Source organism: Megalops cyprinoides, chromosome 5 (assembly GCF_013368585.1).
Source record: "Megalops cyprinoides isolate fMegCyp1 chromosome 5, fMegCyp1.pri, whole genome shotgun sequence".
Lineage (NCBI taxonomy): Eukaryota > Metazoa > Chordata > Actinopteri > Elopiformes > Megalopidae > Megalops > Megalops cyprinoides.
The window spans coordinates 15,817,234-15,842,891 of NC_050587.1; the positions used below are offsets into that span (position 1 = coordinate 15,817,234).

The following is a 25,658-nucleotide window of genomic DNA, read 5'->3' on the forward strand; positions in this document are numbered from 1 at the left end:
ACTGTGATTACCAAAAAATGAGTTCTTAAAAAGGCAGGAAATGCTATATTTGTGTATGTAGAGGGAAAAAAAACATATACCTTGAAAGAGGTTACCTTTTGGAGTAGCATTATCAACTTCATATATTTTGCCTGACCATTAAATTAATCAGACATCAAAGTAAAGGCATTATGTTCCCTCTGTTTCTGAAGGCACATTCCTCTTTAAAGCCTTTCTTAATCCATACACAATGATGCCATTCATGAGCGAGCCTGCATCTTCCATCAAACCAAAGCCTACTGCCACAGAGGCCCTCACACAAGACCAGCCTCTGGATTAATCCAATCTCGTTCTGTCTTAACAGCAGATAATGTCAAGGGAATGACTTTGCAAACAGAAGATAATCAAATCAATGTTTATTGATATATCAAACTCAAAATGACTGTCAGATTATAGAACCCTGATATTTCATGCTGTTTATTTATATTGAGACAGATGTCACCCGCTCTCGCCCTCAACTTCTTAATCAGGTAGACAACACATTTTCACATTGCTTTTATATTTTGACCCATTAATATTTCACAGGAAATGTTAGTAATCTAGAATGTCAGATATCAGCCATGCTGGAACCTCATTGCAAAATGATAGAGAATAAAAGAAAACCATGAATACAAGACTCTTAGTTCAATATGTCTTCACAATGGTTAATTACGGGAATAGCATAAGGTACATACAACCATTACAAATGCAGGAGTCATTATCTAAGTCATTATCTGATTTCTAAGAATCTTTATTCAGGGAAACAACTGTGTGATTTTAATACTTTAACTTCACTGTACAATAGTTATTACATGGTGTGCATTTTAGCTCAAATGAAAGAACATTATTTCACATCATAGAACTTGAATGGAAAAGTTCCTGTAATATTGAGAGGGATTCCATTTGTGACAAGAGGAAATGGAAGCATTTGATGGAAATTTTTCTCTGACAACAATTTCCTTTTTATTCTTGGTTGGGAACTCAGTGGTCTCAAAGCATTTGCAGTAATGGATGTAGCTTTATGGTGGCCTCTTGAAAGGGCAAATACTTTGTTGGTTTCAGCCTCTGTTCATGATTCCTGGCAGTTCAATCAAAAGACATCCTTTTAATAGCTTCCTCCTCTATCTTCTGGTGTTACTATGGATGCCAAATGACCATAGACTGGAGCATGAAGTGGACTAACTATAATTAATCTCTGCAAGTCAGTATGAATTGTTGCTGTTGACTTCATACTACTGCCTAAAGATTTAATGTATAGACTCCTTTAGTAATGTAATATCCCAGAGAATATCGCATGATACCGTAGCATTTATTTACCTCCTGGTACAACATCCGTTTACCCTAGGAGCAGTCAGTGCCAGTATCAGTAACCATCTGTCGTTATCACATTAGTCAAAATGCTGTGCAATTACAAGCTGCTAGCCTATGCAAAAAAGAACCTTGGCTGTGTAGCTGTTTGCTTAGTTGAGCAACAGAAGTAATCTGACTCAACTGCAACCTCTGCACCAGCTGTGCCAACTTTGGAGTTCTTCTGTCCCTACAGCCAATGAAGTCGCAGTTATTGCGCTGAGAGTTGGTACAGAGGCTTTGGGATGGCACCAGCTATAATTCAGAACAACTCAGCAGCTGCTGACACCCCGAGTTGCCAAAGCCAGGATCAGTCTCCTATGCTCAAGGCAAGGGATTTTTGGACTGCTGAGTTTTTACTCCTAAGTCTTACATAAACAATATCGAGATTTGATGGTCCAAACTCATTTATGAGCTAAAAGCAAAAAATTCAGCTTTCTTCCCATGAACCCATCCATGAATTGCCCTTGGGCAGGAGAACCATCATTTTCATTTACATTTACAGTGCATTTCCAACAGCTACTTAGTTTACTGCATTAGAATTCAAGTCATTGAAGTCATTTCCAGAGTAAAAGCTTTCTCCATCACTGAAGGGCACCAGTTCAGATCCAGGCTTTGCCCACATTCCATGCAGGGCTGATTCTTTCATGTGGTACTCCCATTTTTCAACTTTACTGCCAAGTGGAAGGAATTACGTCAGAATTCAAACAGCCAGGAACAGCAAGGACAAAGCCCTGGCATAAAAGTAAATTATAAATAAATTGAAGTAGCAGGTATCCTATTCAGTCTATATTATTTACACTGCCAGGAACCATTTTACATTTTATGTTTCATTATTAAAACATTCATTACCTGTAATGAATATTTTAATAAATAAAACCGATATGCTTCCACTAAATTAAACCACACAGGGTCTTGAGGTTACTGTGCTGTGATCTTTTTCCTACACAATATCTTAATTTGGGCTTTAACAAAATGACCAGTTTCAGAAAAGCATGGAAATTGCCTTATGAAATAATGTTGTCTTGTTCACTTGAAAACTCACTTGAAATTCATCATGTCATTAACATAAGCCCTGTGGGGGAATGAAGGCATGTCCGAAATGCTGATCATCCTCTGGTACAAATGGCTTTGTATAATCTAGCACATTTCTTCATACCCAAGATGGGTGTGAATTATGTACTTCTTCCGTTTACTGCAGTTGTTCAAACAAGACAGATGTGCTGCACAGACAGAAAACTACGTCCCTCCCCTTAGAAATTAATAAATATGGAAGACTGCAAATTATATTTTGAACCGGAATTTGCTGATTGTGAAAGAACATTAGTCAGACTCTTCTGCACATTCAAATGAATGAACACAAAAAGAATGCGTACACACCACGAAAGAAAACAAATGGATGAGCCTAACATCCGTGTCCAAATTCGAAAATCTTCCCTTGAGAAAGGCCATTGCAAGCATCCCACGAGGAGCAACGAGAAAACCTAACCAAACAAAAAAACATCTACAGCTAAGACCAATAAATCCGGCCGACGTCAGCCGACCGCGTCACAGCCCCCGTGCCTTGACGAACTGGTTCTGGGGTGGCGACGGATTGTCCTTGCTCTCTACGGTCGTCACCACCGTCCCGTGGGCGTCTATGAGGACGGCGGTCTTCTTGAGGCTCTCGTAGCTCTTCTGCCGCTCCGCGATGGCTGCGCAGGCTGCCACCACCTCGTCGCTCTCAAAGTCATAGTCGGGCACGAGCTCGGGAGCGTGGAGCAGCTGCTGCCTGGCCTCCTCTTCCTGCTTGGCCTTCTCGTGCATCTCCTTACTCTGCCGCTGCAGCCTCTGGGCCCAGGAGAGGTCCTCCTCCCAGAGGGGGCGCTCCGACGGGCACAGGTGGATGGCCACCTGGAAGCTCCTCACGGCCTGCGAGCAGAAACCAATGGATGAGTGTTTGTCTGCCATTTCCTCCTGTCAGTTTAATCATGCCCATGTGCCTGGCCCTCATTTTCAGCTTTCCTTAGGTAGTGTTTCCTTTCTGTAATTTCTTAACATCACACACGACATAATATTGGTACTGTCATGGTCATGAATTAAACTGGAGATTGTTACACATTTCATCAGATTTTGAAGGCACTTCAATTTCACTCAAAACCGCTGCACAGAATAAATGGCTCCTAACGTAAAACATTAAAATCATACAGCAGCCTTTGCTGGTCTTATTCAAGATTCCATAGATCAGGCAGCTGCTGAGTTTGCTTCTCTGTACATAACTGTGTAGACCAGTATGATTTATACTAGGAAGGTCTAAGGAGTTAACTCTCAGGACAATCTGAGAAATTGGTCCTCCATGTAATTCACAATGAAAGAATGTGCTAGTAGCCGTTAAATACAGTTCAAACATGACAATAAGCCAGTCAGCAGAAGGTAAAAACAATGGGAAAGGCCATCTGATTTCTATGTGTAACAATACTGAGGATTACATCTGGTAAAATCATAAAGTCATATTTGGTTTCATAGCTGAGCTTACGCACAGTGATTGAGGATTGATCCTGTAGACTACGGAGTACTTTTGCCCACACGAATGACAAGGCAAGTTAAGGAGGGAAAATGACTGCTTGAATTTAAGCTCCAACACTTGGAAAGAAAGTTCCCACACTTGGATTTAAAATGTAAGCATGAAAAATAACAGAATTTTTTATTTTCTCTTTGAGAGAAGACACATGACTGGCAGAGAGGTTCAGTGTTATAAATACTTCATAAAAGCAATAAAAATCATCATAAAAGTCTGGATTCCTGGTAGAGTAAATTAATCCCAGTAGATTCTATCCACAGTATCACTTAACCTTTCATACAGTTATTATTATTAATAATAACAATAATAATATTAAACAATAATATAAAACAAAGAAATGAATAAACTTTCAAAAATGTGTGGATCACATGAGCAGTGATAATAAATTAAATACATTTTCACAGAACACATTTAAAGCATGAGTCAAAAGTAAAGCTGGGTCACATTACATTCCAGAAAGATGCATTGCCAATATCCAGATACCATTGATTTTTTAGCTGACTAAGCATTTGTACAGATTTAAAGAATAATGTGAAATGCTGGAAAAGGAGGCATGAGAATCTTTGTGTCTCTACGTCCATTCCCAGAATCAGTACAGAGGATACTATGCAGAAAACTAAACCAATTATACTGTAAATTAAACTGTAAAGCACTACATTGAATGTACAAAACCTTCAAAAATATGTTCTATTCAATGTTACTACTATTATATAATCATGCATATCATTTAAATTCAGACACACTCGTATCTTTCAGAGAATAAGAAATATATATAAGAAATGGGACATAGTTGCTCATAGGTGCTGTTGTTGTTATTTGTGTCTCTGGCGACTTTTGGGTTTAGGTACGACAACTTGCTGAAGTGAGCACGGGATGGTTTAAATCGGCTACAATACTGTCAGTATACGACACACAAAAATTCTTTTCCTCTTGGTGAAGCTACTAATTGTTAGTAGCATGGAACAGCTAAAATATAAGTACCTTACTAGCAGCTGGGCTGAACAACAAGAGCACTCAAACCCCAGATTAGACATCACCTTACAGCGTGCTGCAAAGTGTGGGACTTTACAGAGATGCTGTGATGTGAAAGAACAAAGCCCTCCAATTAAGGCTTGTGCCAAAGAAAGGTCGCTGGCAAACAGACACTTCTCAAAAGGTCCTGTTATTTTCCCCTGGTTCGCGTCCAGAATCCTGATCAGTGTGTGCGATAGGACATCAGACTTTTGGTTGAGGCAATTTTCCATCTACAGTAAGCGAATCATTGCATCTATAAGAGTTGTGCTGCACGCTCCATGAATTCTCCAGCTGCAGTGGGCTAGCACTTGCGACTCACTGAATATCCCGTCATGAGACCTTTTAAATCTGTTTGTTTTGTCACCACTGAGCTTTTCTATAGGCTTAGACAAATAATGCTACCATGAAGGCATATATACAAAGACTAACTAGCTGTATTAATCGGGCAAAAACAGATTATTTCCATCCATACAAAGTAATACATTACATCACTAAGCATATCCTGGAAGAAATGCATAATAACATCCATAATGCCAAGAGTAAGCTGGCTAATCACACTGTTTATCACAATCCTCCTTGACAATAAAATGAAGGATACATTTTTTTTTAAATAGAATGCCATTTCAGTTCCAGTTTCGTGGCTGTATGGTTATTTTATGGTAAAGCAACTTTCAGGACCCATTTTCTTCTGCAAACCCCCAACATTCCTGAAACATCAGCATGTCCTAGGCCCACTATGAACAAATAACTGCTGGTTTGTGTTCAGCCTTTTGGTTCTGTTAAATACCTGTTTCATTAATATGCAGGTTCAGGCCTGTACCAGGTGCACTTACAGAAATGGTCCAGGCCTCAGGGCTTGGGTGTGCTGAAAAAGCATTTAGCACTTTAACACAATGGCAAGTCTGTGAAATGAAGCAAGTTATAAATAAAAGCCACAGAAATGACTCATGGACATACTCCAAATATGGAGGTAAAATGAGGAATTATGTCTACATTGCTCGTCAACAACCTGTCAATGTGCAATGTACTCAAGTTTCAGAATGCTATACCAAGACCTTCATTCCAAAAATATTTAAGATCACACCTGAAATTTAACGACAAACACTTAAAATTAAGTAAATGTGTATTATTTACTACATACATATATGTGAAATCCCACCATTAGTGATAGTAGAAGATAATTTCTCACGCTGCTGTGAAGATCAAATGTGCAAATGTACTCCATCACACCTGTATAGTGATGTAAAATTTAAAAAGGTTGGTTAGGCGTTAAGCTTTAGCTTGGCTTTAGCTCTTAGCTTAGCTGTCAATCTAGACCAGGCAGTACGGTTACGCTTGTCATGTACCACTCTTAGTCTCCCACATTCATTTTGGTCCAGTTAAAGATGATGGAGAAGCGAGCATCCGGAAAAAGCTGTACATCTGTATGGAAGCTGCATGTGGCAGGGTATGCAGAGGGCAACATCACCCACCACGGTGCGAGCAAATTCAGGGGTATGTGTGCCGAACTGGTGACAAGGCAAAACTTGGCCACAACGTACAATGAAATGGAATTATGCTAACAGATGAAAAGCCCGCCTGTGACCCAATGTGGAAAACACGGTTTTAGAGTCGGTCGAATAGCAAACTCATTCCCATCTCGTAAAACATGGTTTGTATAAAGGCAGCTGACAAAGCGAAAACAAAAATGTCACGAGCAAGCATTAGCAAGAGGTCCACGAAGAGAAGGGGCCTTACAGTGAGGAACAGACAACAAACCTCACAAAAATGCCCGGTGACAACGAGGCTAAAACAATGGAATTCCAGCGGTTAGCAATTAGCACAAGAGCAAGGGACAGCTACAAACTAGGTCAAACTGGGAGCATGGCTGAAGTACCAAAGTGCTTTGATGTGCCTCCTACTTCACCATTAATAAAGTTTACAAAACCAACTCAGGTTAAATGCCTAGCTCAAGGGTACAACAGTCAACCTGCAGCCTTTGAGTAACAAGCATAGTTGCTTAACCACTATGCTACCCTGCTGTGCTATACTGGTACAGTATGTAAACAAAGACATATAAGGTTCAGAAACCAAACTTCTGTTAACAAGCTCTCTAATCAAGCAGGAATTTGCTATTTCCACGTTAGTTTAAACATGTTTCCACTGATATCTCTCTGAAGCTCAAACAGTAAAGCATGTTCAGCAAATAAACGATAATAATACACGTCTGAACATAATGTTTTAAACAGAAGCACACAATGCCTGGAAAGCTATGACGTTATGGCGGGTTGGACGTTGGAATCCGGAGTCTACATAAACAGTCAGAGAGACAGCGCCGTGGGGAACAATGGCGATGCGACGTTAGACACTCACCAGATCCACCTCTCCCAGGCTGAGCTGAGCCCGCCCAAGGGTCTGCCACGCCTCCCACCAGAGGGGGCGGAGCTTCATTGCCGTTTCGGCTGCCTGCACGGCAGGGAAAACCTCCTGCAGGAGCGTCAGGACCTGCGGGGTGGGGAGAGGTCAGAGAGGGCTCAGGATGGCCGTGGCCTCCCGCGCAGGAAGGAGGACGTCATAGCGTTCACATGGCCAGCACTTCTGCTTTGGCAGAGTTACGGCCGGGACTTTTTTCCCCCTTGCGTTGCACAAATGCATATAAATTAGCACAGTGCTAAAGAGAACATACAGTACTGCTACACAACACTAACATTTACCTGACAACCCACTAAATAACAATAACGTTTTTTTCTTATTACATCACGTTATGTAATGGTTTAGTTTCTACACAGATTACATGCAATGACTGAAAATTTTACAGCTGGATTTTGCACTTCAGCAGAGTTCAGGCTCTTTGTTAAGTTTGTAACACACTGGTCCAGAATCCAGGACTACAACAGCACTGTATGTGCTGACACAGACAGTGGAAACAATAAAAACAGTCATAATTTACACTGGTTCAGCTCTGCTGAAAATATACAGCAAAACCATCTGATGTGAGTCATATCTTCAGGAGTTCCAATGTGTGTAAACAACAACAATAAGAACAATAAGACAATAAAAACAAACAAGTGAAACCTGCCTACAGCTCAACATTTATCAAGCTGTTCAACAGCCAGTGATCACGTAAGAAAGAGATGTTCCATCAATCACATTGACATAATCAAAGAAAATGGTGCCATTTTCAAGGAGCCAAAAATCATATTTACAACTGTATCAACTGAAGAGTCTGGCCAATTAAAGGCTATGAATTAGATTTACGTGACTTAGTACCGATGCAATGTGCAGAATCCTTATAAATAACACATCCAGGGGACTCGGGGAAATGACGTTCTGAAACTGCTCTGACGTCAAGTGCTGTCTGAGTGCATGCATTTATCAGGATGTGAGTGGTACAAAGGACCATATTAAAGAACAGTTATCAAATTACAGACAATGGCTTGTGCACACTTCAGCCCATGCGCCTCGCGGGTATTTACTACCATCGATGTTTCATCTGTCTGCCTTAACAACAGCGCATCTGAAGTGCATTCCTCTAATGGTCTGACCAAAGCAGTATTCCTACCCTTATATGGTTCCTCCATACTCCCCATTTTGTGAATGATGTAAACCTATCCAACAAAATCCTATAACGGGAATTGCATCCTTTTGCTCTTTTTTGCCTTTTCTTGCAAGACAGACACGGAACATAATGACACAGACAACATGACGAAGGAGGGTGGTATGGATACAGCGCGTTTTCACAGGAACTGTTGCAAAACCACCCTCACCAATCCTTCCTGACAGCAACGTTCTTCAGATGGTGAAATTCTTGGCATGTCAGAGATCGCTGCCAAACTACTGCTGATGACCCCATGACCACTTCATATAAAGTGTGCTATACTGACAGTTGCCTCCGGGTCCCATCTTCAAAAGCTTTTTTTGCTTTTTTTGAACATGTTAAAATAAGGAGCCATTTTGGTCCTAACCGCTGAACAGGACTGCCTCAGCCAAACACTTCAGCTTCTATGATACAGTGTTCAACATCTCTTCATGGTCCCCCAGTCAACTGTTACTGTTAGCCTATAAATAAATGTGTGTCCTTGACTTCACTGCTCTACAGTAGTCATAACACGCTTAATGAAGCTTCTGACAGTATTTTTGTTTTTTGTTTTTAGAGTGAAGACACTTTAACGATGGCTTTATTACTGTTGTTATTCTCTGAGTCATTAAGAACAAACTGCACTAGTATGTTCAATGATGCACAATGGTATTTTTTGAACAGTACAGACCATATTCCAAGAACTAAAATAAACAATGGGCACATGCTGACGCTAACAGCGTCTTCATTGCTGTTATTCCTGTGAGCCACACTTTCATGACATAATCAGTAATTCATGAAAAGGTACACAAGGATGACACACTAAAGAAAGATCTGAACATCTCTTATTACCTTCAAAACAAGCACAAAGATACAATCCAATAATGTCATAAACTTATTGAGTGACTGAGGCAACATCAAGGTTCTTGGCTAATGTTTTTGTAGTAATCCTGCTTATTATAAATGTACTCATTCTGTATCATATCCGATTGAGAGGAACATTTACACTTTAATGATGTCCCTGAGAAAGGGGGAACTAAAAACTTCAGTTCAAGGACAGATACACAAGTACTTCCTGTAAATACACTTATGAACATCCTGAGTCAAAATGACACAATATTCAAATACCAATGATTCATTTGGTCGCTTGTCTGAGAGTTTTCTTAAGAAACGTTTTGTCACTGTTGTCTGCGGGGACAGACAGTCTGAAAAACAACAGCCATTGGAGAGAGCATTCTAACACCCACTATTGTTTTCCAGGTTGGTCTTTTATCCCTGTTGAGAAGCACGTTCACACTTCAGAAAGACACTGACAGCGGCATGTAGAGGCAGCTCTCTGGCGCGGCAAGGATCGGTTAGCGTACCTGTGACTTCATCTCATACAGAGCAGCATCTTCTGGAGTCAGCTGTATTGCTTCATCCCATCTCTTAATGGCCTCCCAGTGCCTGCGGGCAAACAACGTCAGTCAGTTACAACGGTGCGCGAGACATGCTCCACTGCATTGCGCTGGTGTGGCCGCTGACGCACGCAGTTACAACCTCTACAGGGTGCAGAGCACTGGACTGTGGGGAACCAGAGAGGGGGCTTGTGCTGTCCACTGTCCATCAGTTTGAGCCCCACTGGACCCATTTTGTATGTATCACATGACAGAAGCCATGGCCATTCTTACACCTGCTCAGTGAAGCCGTTTCCAAGAGCGCACATGTTAAAGCCACGAAAGGGAGAGGGGGAGACTGTAACTGAGCAATTTTACCCTTGCCCTACTCGCTTTCCTGAAGCTGGAGCAGTGAGGTGCGGACTAACACGTGCCGTGTCCATTTTCAAAGGGAAGTTTTCTTAGGAAGATAGTCTTCAGTTACTTTTCTTAGGGGGAGCGGCCGCATATCTTTAACCTCTGGGGGAAAAAAAGACACAGTTCCCCTCAAGTCTTGCCTGCTGTAGGACACTTATCCAGGCGTTAGATCTGCTCTTTCGTTTGTGTACGTGGCAAGATTCAGTGAGTGAAAGGTCAATTTTTGTGCAAGAGTCCTAAAATATCTATTAGAGAAGATCTTCACAAAAAAGGGGGGGAACAAAGAACAACTAAACAAATAGACCTAATTAAAGTGCTAGACTACTGTTGTCAGTAGTTTTCAAATCCTGAGACATCTCCGGTTCCTGACGTGCCTCTGGAGAGTTTCCAGTTCCACTGGGGCAACTCCCTTCAAATCTTTCAGCTTCACAACACCCACTGCTGCTGGAATATCAGAACCTGGTTTTGTCAATACTGATAAACATTTTTGACTTTAACTTCTAGATCATTTACTTTAGTGGAAGTCTGTACTCTTGTTCTAGAAATGATACAAGCATGTACCTTTTCACGTCAGCAATCAAGTCTTGTTTTTTCCTTCTTGTACACCACATTTTGGTTACCATAACATTTACTCACTCACCAGCACACATTGACTTTTTCACTACTCTAAAACTGAGGGTGTATTTTTAGCATGGCACCAGCAACGAGCATGCTCTGACACTTGTTCATATGTGGTATGATGTTTCCTGTACGTGTGGTTACTCACATACACATTTGTATCTCAGTAAGACAGTCTGGAGAAGATAAGTCACACGACGAAAATGAAACGTCCACTCACTGAGCACTTTATTAGGAACACTATACTAATACTGGGTAGGGCCTCCCTTTGCTCTCAAAACAGCCTCAGTTCTTTGCGGCATAGATTCTACAAGATGTTGGAAACATTCCTTTGAGATTCTGGTCCATGTTGACATGATTGCATCATGCAATTTCTGCAGATTTGTCAGCTGCACATTCATGTTGCGAATCTCCCATTCTGCCACATCCCAAAGGTGTTCTACTGGATTCAGATCTGGTGACTGGGAAGACCACTGAAGAAAACTGAACTCATTGTCATGTTCATGAAACCAGTTTGAGAGGATTTTTGCTTTGTCACATGGTGCATTATCATGCTGCAAGCAGCCATTAGAAGATGGGTAAATTGTGGCCATGAAGGGATGCACATGGTCAACAACAATACTCAAATAGGCTGTGGCATTCAAGCAATGATTGATTGGTATTAACGGGCCCGAAGTGTGCCAAGAAAACATTCCCCATACCATTACACCACCGCCACCAGCCTGGACTGTTCACACAAGGCAGGTTGGGTCCATGGATTCATGCTGCTGGCACCAAATTCTGACCCTACCATCTGTGTGCCGAAGCAGAAATTGAGATTCATCAGACCAGGCTACGTTTTTCCAGTCTTCAACTGTCCAGTTTTGGTGAGCCTGTGCCCAGTGCAGCCACAGCTTTCTGTTCTTGGCTGACAGAAGTGGAACCCGACGTGGTCTTCTGCTGTTGTAGCCCATCCGCCTAAAGGTTCGATGTGTTGTGTATCCTGAGATGCTTTTCTGCTCGCCACAATTATACAGAGTGGTTATCTGAGTTACTGTAGCCTTTCTGTCAGCTCGAACCAGTCTGGCCATTCTCCGTTGACCTCTCTCATCAACAAGGCGTTTCCGTCCGCAGAACTGCCACTCACTGGATGTTTTTTGTTTTTGGCATCATTCTGAGTAAACTCTAAAGACTGTTGTGTGTGAAAATCCCACAAGATCAGCAGTTACAGAAATACTCAAACCAGCCCGTTTGGCACCAACAATCATGCCACAGGCAAAATCACTGAGATCACATTTTTTCCCCATTCTGACGGTTGATGTGTAGTAGTAACTGAAGCTCCTAACCCATATCTACATGATGTTATTACGTTACATTATTTAGCAGATGCTCTTACCCAGAGCAACTTACACTATGTTATGCATCACACTGCTGCCACACGATTAGCTGATTAGATAACTGCATGAATAAATAGGTGTACAGGTGTTCCTAATAAAGTGCTCAGTGAGTGTATGCTATACAGAATTCTGTGCAGTCGGTAGTCTTCATTTAGTGTAGACTGGCAGCGAATGAGGCAATCTTATCAGATGGTTTTAGATCTGTAAATCTGTATGCAATATTCCACAGCATGACGGTCTAAAACAGAACTTTTGTTAGTGATGCTAGGGCAGGGTTCTTGGAAGGGGGTGACCTGGGTCTGGACAACATTGACCAAAGAAGAAAACACACTCATCAGGGACAGGAAGGTGTACCGATGAGGAAGCCCTGGATGTCTGAATGTCACCTGCACTCCTTGGACATTGAAATCTGACTGCAAATCTGACTGAAGCCTTATCACTGGACTCCTAAAATAAGGAAATCTATGGTTTGAATGTGTGTATTAAGTTAACGTTATCAAGCAAACTGCCGGGTTTCCAACTGTGGGATACCTTTCTGATATGATGTTACTTTCCTTTGTTTGTATTAATATTTTTCCAAGCTATAAAAATTCAGATCCTTATACGGAGGGCACATTTCCCTGTTAAATTCCCCTTGAAGTCGACTGCGAGCCCAGGGGACTCAAAAGTGCAGAGTCAGCCATATTGCTGGCGAGACACACAAGCCGGTTTCACTGGACCATCGGCGTCCGCTCAGGTCATCCGCAGCACCCACCGGCAAGCCCACGGCAGACACCTCACTTCTGTCACACACCCTGCTGAAAGTGTGGGTTTCTGTTTGTTTGTGTCTGGTCTGCATGCTGCATGTGTCATCCCAGTAACACTGAGTAGCCTTGTTTTGCTTTTGTCATAATGGGAAAAACTGACAAATGCTGTAACCTGCTAATGCTGCAACCTGCCAGCGGCCACACTGCCCTGAGGCCCTCTCCTGCCTGACGGTTGAGGCTACGCAGGGTTAGGTTTGGCTAGTACTTGGATGGGGGAACCTCCTGAGAAACCCAGGTTTCTGCAAGAGGGATTCTGGTAGGCCAGTGAGGGAAGTCTTCCCTCTGGACCCTACAGTAAACCAATGCCTCAGTACACTGACAGGGACACTGTGCTATAGATGGTACCGTCATTTGGATGCATTATGAATCTGAGGTTAAATCTAGGTCCTGACTCTCTGTGGTCATTAAAATCCCATGGAACTTATCATAAAGAATAGGGGAGTTTCCCAATGTCCTGACTAAACTCCCAATCAGACTCTTTCAGTCTGACCACCTAATAATCCCCAAAGCTAACTGGGTAAGTCCCTCTTCAAGGTCATCACTGCAATTGAGATCTTGTTCTCAATTGACCCCACCTAGTAAGGTTAAACAAGTAGTAGAGGTTAAACAAGACAGACAGAAGAGTTTAAACCCTGTGTCTCCTCAGGTTAGGATATGGATGTCTGTGGTTGACAGATAGGAAGGCATATCTTTGCTTGATAAGGTATTGCCTGATAAGCTTTTATTGTAGAGTGTCATCACACTCATTTCCTCGGGCAACATTTGTTGAATGTGCATGACAGCACAAATGCATGTACTTAGAAGTGAACCACCTAAACAGACTGTTTAGGAACAGTCTCTGATTAAACGTGTCATAAACGCAGCTCATTGTGTGACCTGGATATAGCAATGTAAATGTATGATGCATTGTGGCAAATAAAGAGCAATGGCACCAGGATTTGAACCATTCTGAATCAACACCAACACTGATAATTTTATTGACTGTAACTGGGGGCAAACCCAAGCCAATTTACCCTACAGTACATGAAAGTTACAATATTTGCAAAGTAAGTTAACGCAATCTATGACCACACTATGGAGCAATTTCATATGCAACATCTGATGCGACAAGTACAATAGGTAACAGGAAATTAAGCAACACAGTGATAATAATGTTTTATTATCATTTCTATTCTTCCCATCTGCTCAGGTACCATAATGATGGAGCTAGGGAATATGAAGAATGATTACAGACTGTTATATGTATGAGCATTATACACTGGGGTACAAAATTATTGGGACACTCACTTTTTTCTTCTGAAAACCCACAATATTTTTGCTGCATATTCCATCAGACATTGGGAAAGTCATATTTATGTCAATGTCAATTTCAGCTCTATCTTCTGTGACCATGTTCCAACCTTGTTAGGTTTATATAGGCTTCAGTATGAGTGTTCAATTAGGGGGCAGGGCAACATTCAATCAGGCCTAATTGAAGTGATGGTCATTTTTGTTCACTTGTCTGCACTCAATAAGTATGTAGGTACCTTTTAAAATTAAGTTAATGTCATAGAATTGTCAGTTTGTTTGGCAGAATTAATGTCATAGATATTATTAAAATGTTGGAAAAAAGGGTAGTCATCAGGCAATCATGTGCCAACCACAAAAAGAGATGTTTTGAAAATGTTAATAGTTGCCAAAACATGTAACTGTTTTCATCACACCATAAATTAGGTTCGAGTGATAAAACTAATAGCTACATGGACACATCCACACTTAACCACAAAATGCCCAGGTGTCCCAATAATTTTGGACCCTAGTGCATATATATAATATATATACTAAGCATAACATATGTACATATACTATATATGCTGTTTGTATGAGCGTATAGCATATAATATATATGCTGTAATGACTCATAATTTGTAACAGGAAAAGGAGACTTGCGGTTATCTAGGTTATCTATAGGCTTGCACATATTCAGTGTTGACACTGTAATGGTGAAGTGTTTTTTTTCCCCACACAGAATTGAGGCAAAATGCATCATTCGTGTCCCCATCCCACCTTAAGTCAACAGCACAGACTTGACCTACAGTGAAAATGTAATGTATGATCTATACCTAACAATACCCCCGCCTCCCGCAAACACACACCCCAAAGCCAGTAGACACCCAGAGACACACAGGGAAGGGGTAAGGAGCAAATTGTGTAATAGTTGTCGGAGGTGACGTGCAAATCAACACGAATACAGGACACCGGCGAGTCTCGATGGACTTCCTTACCTACACGGCAGCAAAATGTTATTTTCTCTCACCCACTGGACGAAAATAAACAGCACTGAAATTTACAGCTGATGTACAAAAACAGCCGAGCACACAGGCAGCAACAACAGCACAGGAAAGGGAGGGCACGGCTTGGGAAGCTGGAAATGAGGAGACAGCAGAGGGTGAACCCCTGGCTTCAGCTGACAGGCAGGGCCCAGAAAAACGAGCTTTCCCTGACCTTTCCAGCCAGCCATGCAGTCACTTTTAACCACTGCAGTCACTTTTAGTGGCTAAAAAGCATTACATGAACTATATAGAGACTGTACTATGCCTCTTCATGTTATGCTCTCTGTGTTTATGTGTCTTTTACCTTCTCTACCGTTTCTGTCACAACTGCTGAAGGATACAATGAGCGTTATCAATCCTAATCTGCACCTTACTATTTATGTGTCTATTGATAGACTTCTCAGGCTGTTTGTTCAGGGAAAGGGAGGGGGGTGACAGACAGCAAAAATGTTCCTGCATCAAAAATTCTAGATCATTCCCAAGCATACAGTGATGTGAAAAGACTGATATGTGATGCAGCGCACCAACTGAAGCAGCTGCACGATCGCTAACTATAAATGCTGAAAGAGAAAAATAACTATACGTGCGGCACGAGTCTCTGCATTACCCCGTGAACAATAAGTATGAATAAGGCATGCAGGTGCACTGCATTCATGTGAAGCGATTCCTTTGTGGGGTGAACTGCAACAGCAATTCACCGTTTAGAAAGCAAATCAAAGTAGATTCCGTCGGAAAAATCAAACGGTACATGAAATGCACCAGGGGGCTTTCAACACAGAGGAAACGCGGCCTTTCTTTGGCGCGGATGTGCCTTAACGAGAGCGGTTTCCTAATGGAATTCCAAAGCATGGCGCGTAGTCTTCATTTAGAGCGAAGAGAAACAGGAGAGTCCGAGCCTTTTCCAGTTAACATTTTGACTGAAAGCGAAAGCAATGCAACAGAGAGTTATCGCAATGCCACAAAGACATCACAGAATCTAGATGATGCGAAGGCCAGATGTGCAGTTTAATGGCTGATACTATTGACCTCAACACAGGAACCTGACAGGAAAGACTCCCTATTATCTACCCCAAGAGTCTCCATTAACTAACAGCACTGCTTGTGACCTTCAAGACCACAAATTAGAAGACTGAGAGCTTGGAAATATCTGACATTTCGTCAAACTCAAAATCTTTGTTAAAGGGGAAGGAGGTTCGTATGAGAGTCTCCACCTCAGACACCAATTTCACAATTTTATAATGCACTTCCTCTTATGCTGTGGCCAAATTTACTATGTCCCTTGTCTTATAAAAATGAAATGGTTTTTTCCTAATAACAGAAATCTTACCAAACAAAAAGGCAGTTCCAACTCCCATAGCAAAATGCAAACTAAATGTTAAAATCCATTAATTTCAACATGTCATTATCAAAATGTCTGTTAAAAACATCTGTTTCTCTCTTATCAAAGCAGTATATTTAACTTGAATATTGAGGAAAAGAGTTAGTGTTACAGCACAATAAACCAGTCCTGACATCAGGGTAACATGCTTATAAAGAGGCAAACCGAATTATGTTCAAGTCCAGACACAGCACCAAACTCATAACCACACTGTGGCTCACCAGGCCAGAAAGACATCATTTCCTCACTGGAATTCAGTTACTTGCAGAAAATGTCATTAGTTTCAGTTATCCAAGGTAAGAAGCGTGGATGGGGTAAAGCTCTGTGAGCTCATTTGTTGAAACAGATCTCTCAGCAACAAGAGAGGGGAAAAAGTAGATGCGGGAGGACAATGAGCTAGCGCCAAAAGGTCCAATCTAGAATTGCTCATTTTAACATACAATGTATGTGTGTGTGTGTGTGTGTGTGTGTGTCTGCATGTGCATGTAATGTTGTGTGTAGACGTGTGTGTCTGTGTAAATGTGCTGTATGCCAGCAAGTGCATGGGTGTGTGTATGGTGCCTCCTGAAAAAAGCAGGTTCAGAAATGACTTACTCCGCAAAAATGTTTGTGTAACATTACCTGAACGCCCACACAAAAGGAAATTGCTTTTTTGTAATGGGGATGAGCTTACAAAATGTTTACAGTGTAAATAAAGAAATTAGCAGTTCCCCTGTCAGATCACCTGTCCTGCGGTGCTGCTGCAGTCTGACTGAGTTCCCAGGCCAACCGTGATACAAAGTGACTCATTCAGCGCACCGAGAGAGAGATCAAATAAATGCCTGGAAATGACAAATGAACTCATTATGACTCGATAACCATGGAAATAACTGCAGTTTCGTCAGCTACTGGGATGACAAACTCTTCTATTTTAACTCAGCCAATGACATTTGGTGTTTTCCCCATTCACATGGGACTAATGCCCATAAAAGCAAGAACACAGTGCTCATGAATTTGACATGAGCTTTAGGGACTGACAGCAGCAGTGTGAGGAAGGTAGTTTTCAATGCAGTGACAGCCTTGTCAAAGAAAAGGATAAGCTCCAGTCATACAGCACTGAGAAATTTTCATTTTAATTTGGTTTACTAAAATGTAGATGTCCCATCTACAATGAACAGAAAAATTGCAGTACCTTGTCTACTTCAACACTTGGAACCAAGTTAAATAAATTGCTTTTCCAGTTTAATTTCCACTTACACCACCTGAACCAAACAAAACCCACTCGCTTTCATGTCAGCTTTATCCTGGGCCAATAAAAAAGAAAGAAATCACTTCAAAACATAGCAATCATCTCCATAGAAGGGTAGAATAATTGCCCTATGACATTCGTTTCCCTCCAGCGCTTAACCAATTATGTGGTTTAAAACAACTGCACACTAATCCCTACCTCTGAATGTAGTGGAATTAAAATATCATCCGTGTTGGAATGCACTCTAAATGCAGCATTAAAAAATTATTTTAGATATTTGGCTTGTGACTACAGTGCCAAACTACAAAACAAGTTGACAACCAGGAAATGGGTTACACAAGTAGTAAAGGCACTTTTTCATTTTAACTGTAATTTTTTATGCATAGCATGATGTGCTATAATTTCTATTATCAACTACTTCATAGGAAAATAATATTACATTACATGCATTTAGCAGATGCTCTTATCCAGAGTAACTTCCAGCACAATAGAACATAAGTGTATCCAATCAAGTTATAAAGTTAATATAAGAAGAGTAATAAAAAGCTGAACATGATCTGTAAATTTCTTGGAGACCTAACTGGAGGCAGACTCACAGCCCCATGGATGACATTGGCAATTGCCACTACTGCGCTACTGAGGGACAAAAGAGTGTAGTACTGAGTTTACTCAGCGGTACCTGTATAATAAAGGCGTAAGGAATGAGGAAGCCACTACAGTGACGATAAGTCGTCCTGATCCTGGGATCAGGATATGGATAAACCCATATAATCCTGGGAGGATCTCTCCTGTTCAAACACACCTGTGCTCTGATAAGGGGCAAAGGATTAATGGTATCTCTCGACATAAAATTTGCTGGCATTGTTGGATGTACACAATGATGAAAGCCACTTGCTCCTTGAAAGTCATGTGGTGGAAAAGTGCATTGTAAAGCACGCTTAATACGAGTCATGCTGCCAGATCGAGGTGAAGGGTTCACGGAAGCCGATTGCGCATTTCTGTAAGAATTGTTTATGAACTGAAACTGTTTTTCATGGGAAGAATATAATCGGGCAGTGTATTCTGTGCTGGTTAGGGAACAAACTGTTCTGGTTGTTTCGGGTTCACCTTCTAGGTAGGAAGGGAGTACCTTTAAAGAGGAGCGCATTATTTCAACTGTCCCAGTGCAATCCAGCCTCATAAATAGGTCCCTGGATGTGTATGGTGCTCTACAAAAGGGTGTGTAGCTGTGTAAACATATAAGTACTAGAAATGACAGTAATTAGTAAGTCTACATTTAATCATGATTAAGAACTTTAAAATGAGAATACATCCAATTAAGGTTTCTGTGTTGTTTGTAATTTACTTGAATTTAATGTCATAATGCCTACTTACCACTGTCATAAGAATGACATAAGGTTTACATAATATCTGCGGTATCAGGCTTTCATTTGGCAGGAGCGTGCCCACCTTTCCTGACAGACATACTTTCTTTTGTGTGGTATTATGACATGGTGACATAATTTTTTTCTGTTTTTATGTCAGCTGACACAAGTTGTCATGACATGCTATGTCTGTCATATTATTCTTAAAACAGTGTTGTGCAGACAGTATGATGTCCAGCTCAAGTAAACTGCCACCTCTTTTCCTCTAACACATCTGTAATGAATGATATTTAATGATATATAGGACCACGTGCACAGAGCGATGTGCACAGACTACTTTTTCGATACAGCTAGACGTTTACTGAACTTGAATTTATTTTAATTCGAGTTTGGAAGCTTGCTCAAGGGGTACAACAGATGTATTCAGCCTGGAATTTAAACCAGCATTATTATTTTTTAAGACAAAACTTCTGTGACTCAAAAATGAGTAACTGTTTCTGTCACAGAAGTTTTGTTCTGCAGGCACAGCGCACTGGCCGCAAAGGTGTGCCGGCTTGTTATTGTGCTTGTGTTCTGTGTGGAGTGACCTCAATGCGGTTTGTGCAACACAGCAGATGATGCAGATGCACACAGGCTTTCTCTTAATACTTCCTGTCTTATGATCATGCTCTAGCGTTACCCGGTTGCTCTCGAATGATTAAAGCTAATTAGACTGCCTATCAGCACCAAGTGCAGAGGAGCAATGACATCACAGAGCAGGGAACAGTCGATTCTGACGCACTGTATCTTAGGACATCTTAGGTCTTATTTGCATGGGCAAGCAGCTACAGACTCAAGTAAGTATTTTCCCCCAGTGTTTTACTAATTGAGAATGCTTGTTTAAACTGTTACAGTAATTTAACTATGAGACTCCCAGATAGTCAGACAAGACATAGAAACTGACAGAGGCCCATTTATAACGAAAATATGATCAGGAAAGTAACGCCATAACAGCTGGCCGTATAACGATATCTCTACGTGCAGAAGAAACTGCACTGCGCCATGTAGCACAGGGGGAAGAGTGGGATGGAGCTCTGAGCCAAAGTGGCGCTGCAATGTGGCTGAGCATGACTACACTGCGGATGGTGCGTCCTGTCTCATTCACTTGTACTGGCTTCCAATTCCAATCAACTGCCACGCTGCCAGCAGCACGTCTCTGCAGCAGATTAGTTTTGCTCTCCATGTCCCCATTCGCACACAGTGAGGCTTACAGGCAGGAGTGGGACACATGAACTCTTCTTGCCCTACAGCACATCCTTTGGGCAGTCCTGGTCAAATAAACAGTTTTGTCTGGGTACTCACCAAAGGGCAATAAGGATATTCCTGGACACTCAGTTCCGCAACAAAGACACCTGCATTTAGGTCTGCCAACAGCTAGGCTAGAGAAAAAATATTTGAGACTGTTTAACACTTGCAACACTATGCACACTGCATAGTTTCCATGTCCGCTCTAGTGTTATGTCAGCTCCGTTCTAGTCCTGTATGTTGGTAACTATGCAGTCTCTGCAAATGTTATGAAGCATGAAGTTATGAAGGGAGGAATACATGTGGGAGTTAACACAGAGTGAACATGAAGAGCATAACATATTTCATGAGCGTATATGCATCTCTATTCATCTGCGTTACAAGTTTAGACAGGACATTAATCTGAATTGCTCAAGATCAAACACTGGAACACTAAAAAAAAAAAAAAAAAAAAGTAAAGTTACACACTATCAGTGGTGTTATTTGCAGTGTTAAAGCAAACACACTACATTATCAAATTCTCCCCAAGACAAACATCAGTGCTGACCACACATGGTCCTGGGTAATTTTGATAAGAGATTTAGATGTCTGTTTCAGCTAAATGACTTGCACCTGGAACAACACTTGACCCCAACCCAATCAGTAGCTCCAAATGAGTAATGAAGACCTGGATTCTCAAAAATCTGCAGTTCTCTGATGGACTTCACTGCTCAATGTACAAAAATGTTTCGAACTACAGACCAGCCAGATGACCTACACTAAACAATGGCTCCCCCTCCTGGAATCAAACGCCACTGCTTTCTTCACCTGAGAATAATTTCATCTAACACTAACTGACATGCCAATTCACAACATCACGGACCATTTCCAAGTTGAACACTTTTTCTCATTCATGTGAGAACTAGCTAAAGAAATCATCATGAAACATTTAACTGAACTGCCCCTGCTTATTGCGTAACCTAGTGCTGGGGTACTGAAATCGTGTGAAAGATTCATGGGAGAGCATTATTCTTTGCTTCAAATTTACTGACAAACGTGCTGGCAACTATTTCACAGGCTCTAGTTTCAATCTGGTAATAATCCTACGTCATTTACCAGCATTCCTGCCAGTTCTGCGGTCATCCCAAACGGTCTCTTGCCAAGGAGACATCACTGGAAAGAAGGCTTCCTGCACCCAAAACTTACAGAGACGCACACTGCCGTTGGAATATAAGTTCAGTAACGAGCTCCCCATGGTGACCTTACTGTGACCATTCCTTGGATCAGAAGAGGAGGAAAGTGCTGGCAGATACACTGAGACACTGTTGAAAACCCTAGTGAGAATACTACTGCTGCTTCTTGTGTCCTGTCACAGAAGCAGCTGCTCTGGAACCTGTTTACAAGAGGTCAAGTAATGCAATATGAGTTTCTGAAAGACTGCTAGGCCGGTGGCACCACAGATGGCCTCATTACATAAAGCGGCATTAAAGGAATACTCCAAGACAACATATTTCAAAGTAACATAAAGTGCTTCTGTCCATTCCTCCAGTTCTGACTCACAGCTCCTAAGTCTGACAAATGGAAATGGGTGGAAACGTTGTTTGTTTTTAACATTTGCTACTGATTAAAATTATGTTTCGTGTTAAAGGAAACCTAAGGTTTTACCCGTGACCATTAATACCTTCATATTTATGGGACGATAAAGAATGCTGCCAACAAATGCCTCTGATGGCTGATTCCCGGGATCCCACAGGATATGTCATTAGAATCAAAAGGGATTCTGACATCTTATATGTGTGTGTGTGTGTGTGTGTGTGTGTGTGTGTGTGTGTGTTTTCCCCACTGACCTGCCCTCCTCAGCCAGCAAGGCCCCCTCATCCTTCAGTCTCTTGCTTTTAGCAGCGCAGTCCTCCAGCAGCGCCTCGCGCCGCCGCTTGATGGCATGGAGCCAGTCCACCTCATCGTTGTCCGGCTCGTGGACGGCCCCCTCTGCCTCTGTCTCTGCCTCTGCCTCGAACAGCTGCACCGCTGCCTTGGACACCTTCTCGCCAACCTTCCGCTTCCAGCCGAACGACGCCATCCTGGCGGGACAAAACATCTCCCGTGTTTACCGGAGGACTCGAAAGGCTGGTTCCAAAATTCAATGGAGAGGAAGAGGAACCTGCACCCATGAGTTATGCTCCATATAATCGCAAAAGGAACTGCCAAAGAGTTATATGAAAGTTAAGAATCTGTCTTATTCAAAGGGACAATCGTCTTTTCTCTGTCTGCAGTGGAATTTAGTGAGCTTACTTTACAGAGGATAAGATTCTGTAATGCAATGCTGCACACCTACAACAGCGATATGTTCCCTCTGGAGCAGTAATGTTTGAAAAAATATTTGGGCAGGACGACTCAGTCCCAGATCTGGAAGGCCACAATCAGGGAGTTCTTCCAGTTCTTTTCAAACCACAAACAGTCTTAGTGAACTGGGAGAAGGGGTTGATGGGAGCTAAACTGTACAATGTAAGACACTCATTAAGTGTTAGGCTTGTTACTCTCAGTTGGTTAAGTGTTAGCAGGATACTGTTTTATCAGCACGGCTTCCCAACCAGGGTCCTCATCACCCACGCAACACCTCAAGAAATATGATAAGCGTGCTTGAGCTAAAGACCAAAGTCCCCAGTGAAGTTCTTGTTCAGGCTCTTGTGGGTGGTTGTCATCGTCTGTGATGGACATTCACAAGCTCACTCATGTTACTGAACATGACCTGCAGACACTGAACCCCACCAGGACAAAAATGGATTTTAAGAAATCTTTCTCTTTGTGCCCCTCCCCCTTTCCTCAGTTTTTCATATCACCAGTTCATATGTCTTCACACACCCTTTCATTGCTGAAACGAGGTGAGCGCAACCTGCTGACTGTGATGCTCCAGTACTGTTGGGTTAACATGAGATGTCACTCTTTACTACACCTTATTTTAGAAAAGTTGAAGCTGTAACCATTTAAATAGTACAGCACCCCCATGAGGCTGACTGACACAATTGTTTGTCCACAAACTATCTGGTTCAGGCTTGTTGGTATTAATTTTATTTTTGACAGTTCAATATGTTGAGGAATAAGCTCACTTTTGCAGTACATATACCTAGGTGACCCTGTTGTTTGGTGCAAAGACTTTGCTTTGATAACTTAATACTACTACAAGGATGAGACATATCTTGAGATACACTCATTCCATTTTCCATTTGAGGACAGTCACCAACATATTCTGGTAAAAGGATCCTGAAACAAAACTTTCAATCAGTTCAGGAGGAGACAGATTTGAAATATCCTGGCTAATATACTAAAAAGCACCATTTTCATATGACACTGAATTTCCCACAGGGACCACAACTTAATGTGTCACTACCAAATTTTGCAAAGACATTCTATGTTCAAATATGGCAAACCAAGACTGTATGACGTTCAATCATTTAAATAAAGAAATAGCCTACTTTAAGGCAAAAGTGTGATTTCATTGCCTTGTAGCCATGTTTTTTGCCTGCGGACTTTACTTTTGGGACCAGTCTCAACTTTTGCAGGCATACATCCAAAGATTTAGATCCCCATGGTTTATGAGAAAACTTTTTGAGTGTTTTTGTAATTTTGGGGGGGAAAAACAGTGACAGTGACAAAAATGAGTGCACTGAGGGGAAAAGGAGCAAGCAAGTTTGAAACCTCTATGACCAAAGTGTGATGAGTTATGCTTGTTCATAAAAATCCCAACTTTAACTTGTGTGCTGTACCAGGAGGCCAATTGGTGTCATATCTGCCATTTACTTGCAAGTCACTGCCCTATTGTCAAGGGCTAAAACTATAATGCATGTGCAACTTACAGTCATTTTTTCCCCCCAAAACAGTGAGGGGAAAGGCAGAAACAATATGCTGCCTGCTTACATCACCTTAACTTGAATTCAAAACAGCATATGGTCCAGGATTGGGAAATACTGATCTACAGTACCCCTGGGTTGTCTTAACTGTGCGTAGGTGGCTTAGATGACTAAGCGTTCGTATTAATTTTTTCATCCCTTTCGTTCAAAACTGTACTGGATGCCAATTGGGTTAGCCTAACTACCATGTGAAGTCTTTTCGTGTTGACCTCTTTATTTGGACATGAAACTCCCTGTGAAACTGAAGCCAACAAAACAGCTAACATTATTAAGTTGTAGCTCGATATAGGAAGGTAAATTAACAACTCTTCCTATGTTCATGGGCTTCTCACTTCATTTCACAGCCTATGCAACAAATTAGTGAATAGAACATGCTAGCTGGTTTATGTGCTCCGACTGATCCATGAGTTCGTTCACATCCCCAGTCACTAGCTAGCTAGATAGACTATCCACTCAGGTTAACTGTATTCCTTCATGAATAAGACTAATGGTCAGGTCGATCTCGCTATGTCGAAGTAGAATAGGCGACGTCAGATATGACCTGGCTAGCATATTGTGGGGGATAACCTACACGGTCTCTATCCTAACTAGCAAGTTGTGCCACAACATATCGTTAGCTAACGCCACCTAGCTAGCTAGACATCTTAACCGATTACTGCAGTTTAGTTCCCGTCATTTCGTTACGGCTAGTTAGCTAGCTTGGCAACTAGCTAGCCACCAATACTATTCGCTAATTATTTCAGATAGCTAAAAAATCTATGATAAATCTAAAACGATATGCAACACTACGGCCATTTTATCCACTGCATTTTTTGTGCGTAGCTACCGAACGTTAGCTAGGGTAGCCAACTACGATGTAGTTGTGTCTGCAAACGACACTACAGTTCAATACGATCGACACCAGCTGCAAGGTGCTGCTCTCTTCCAAAGACAGTTTGGTAATATAGCATGTATGAATTTAAAATACTCTTGCACAACAAAGCTGTAAAGTTAATCAACAGTATACTCACAAAATGCAGGCGTTCTCAGACCTTTCAACTTTGCCCTCTAAAACCCGGAAATATTTGATATGATGTTTACAGCTCAGGTTAAAGTTGCAGGGTCCAAATTTTATCCA

At 41.6% G+C, this 25,658-nt stretch overlaps 1 protein-coding gene across 1 annotated transcript; it reads right to left on the reverse strand.

Moving 5' to 3' along the window:
* Positions 1-257: 257 nt before the first annotated feature.
* On the reverse strand, positions 258-25,591 carry ttc33 (tetratricopeptide repeat domain 33). The gene is made up of 5 exons (XM_036530137.1): positions 25,552-25,591; positions 22,481-22,714; positions 9,860-9,941; positions 7,292-7,423; positions 258-3,276 (listed from the first exon to the last, which is right to left on the reverse strand). The coding sequence occupies exons 2-5, from the start codon at positions 22,711-22,713 to the stop codon at positions 2,914-2,916; spliced, it is 810 nt and encodes a 269-aa protein (XP_036386030.1). The 5' UTR covers position 22,714; positions 25,552-25,591; the 3' UTR covers positions 258-2,913.
* Between the last annotated feature and the right edge of the window lie 67 nt (positions 25,592-25,658).

What these genes read in the sequence shown, in the direction of transcription:
- ttc33 (XM_036530137.1), bottom strand. Translation starts at nt 22,713, where the DNA reads ATGGCGTCGTTCGGCTGGAAGCGGAAGGTTGGCGAGAAGGTGTCCAAG. An exon ending in TGTATGAGATGAAGTCACAG is followed by an intron (nt 7,424 to 9,859) that starts GTACGCTAACCG and finishes CCCACCCCGCAG; the next exon opens with GTCCTGACGCTCCTGCAGGA. An exon ending in GCCTGGGAGAGGTGGATCTG is followed by an intron (nt 3,277 to 7,291) that starts GTGAGTGTCTAA and finishes TTCTGCTCGCAG; the next exon opens with GCCGTGAGGAGCTTCCAGGT.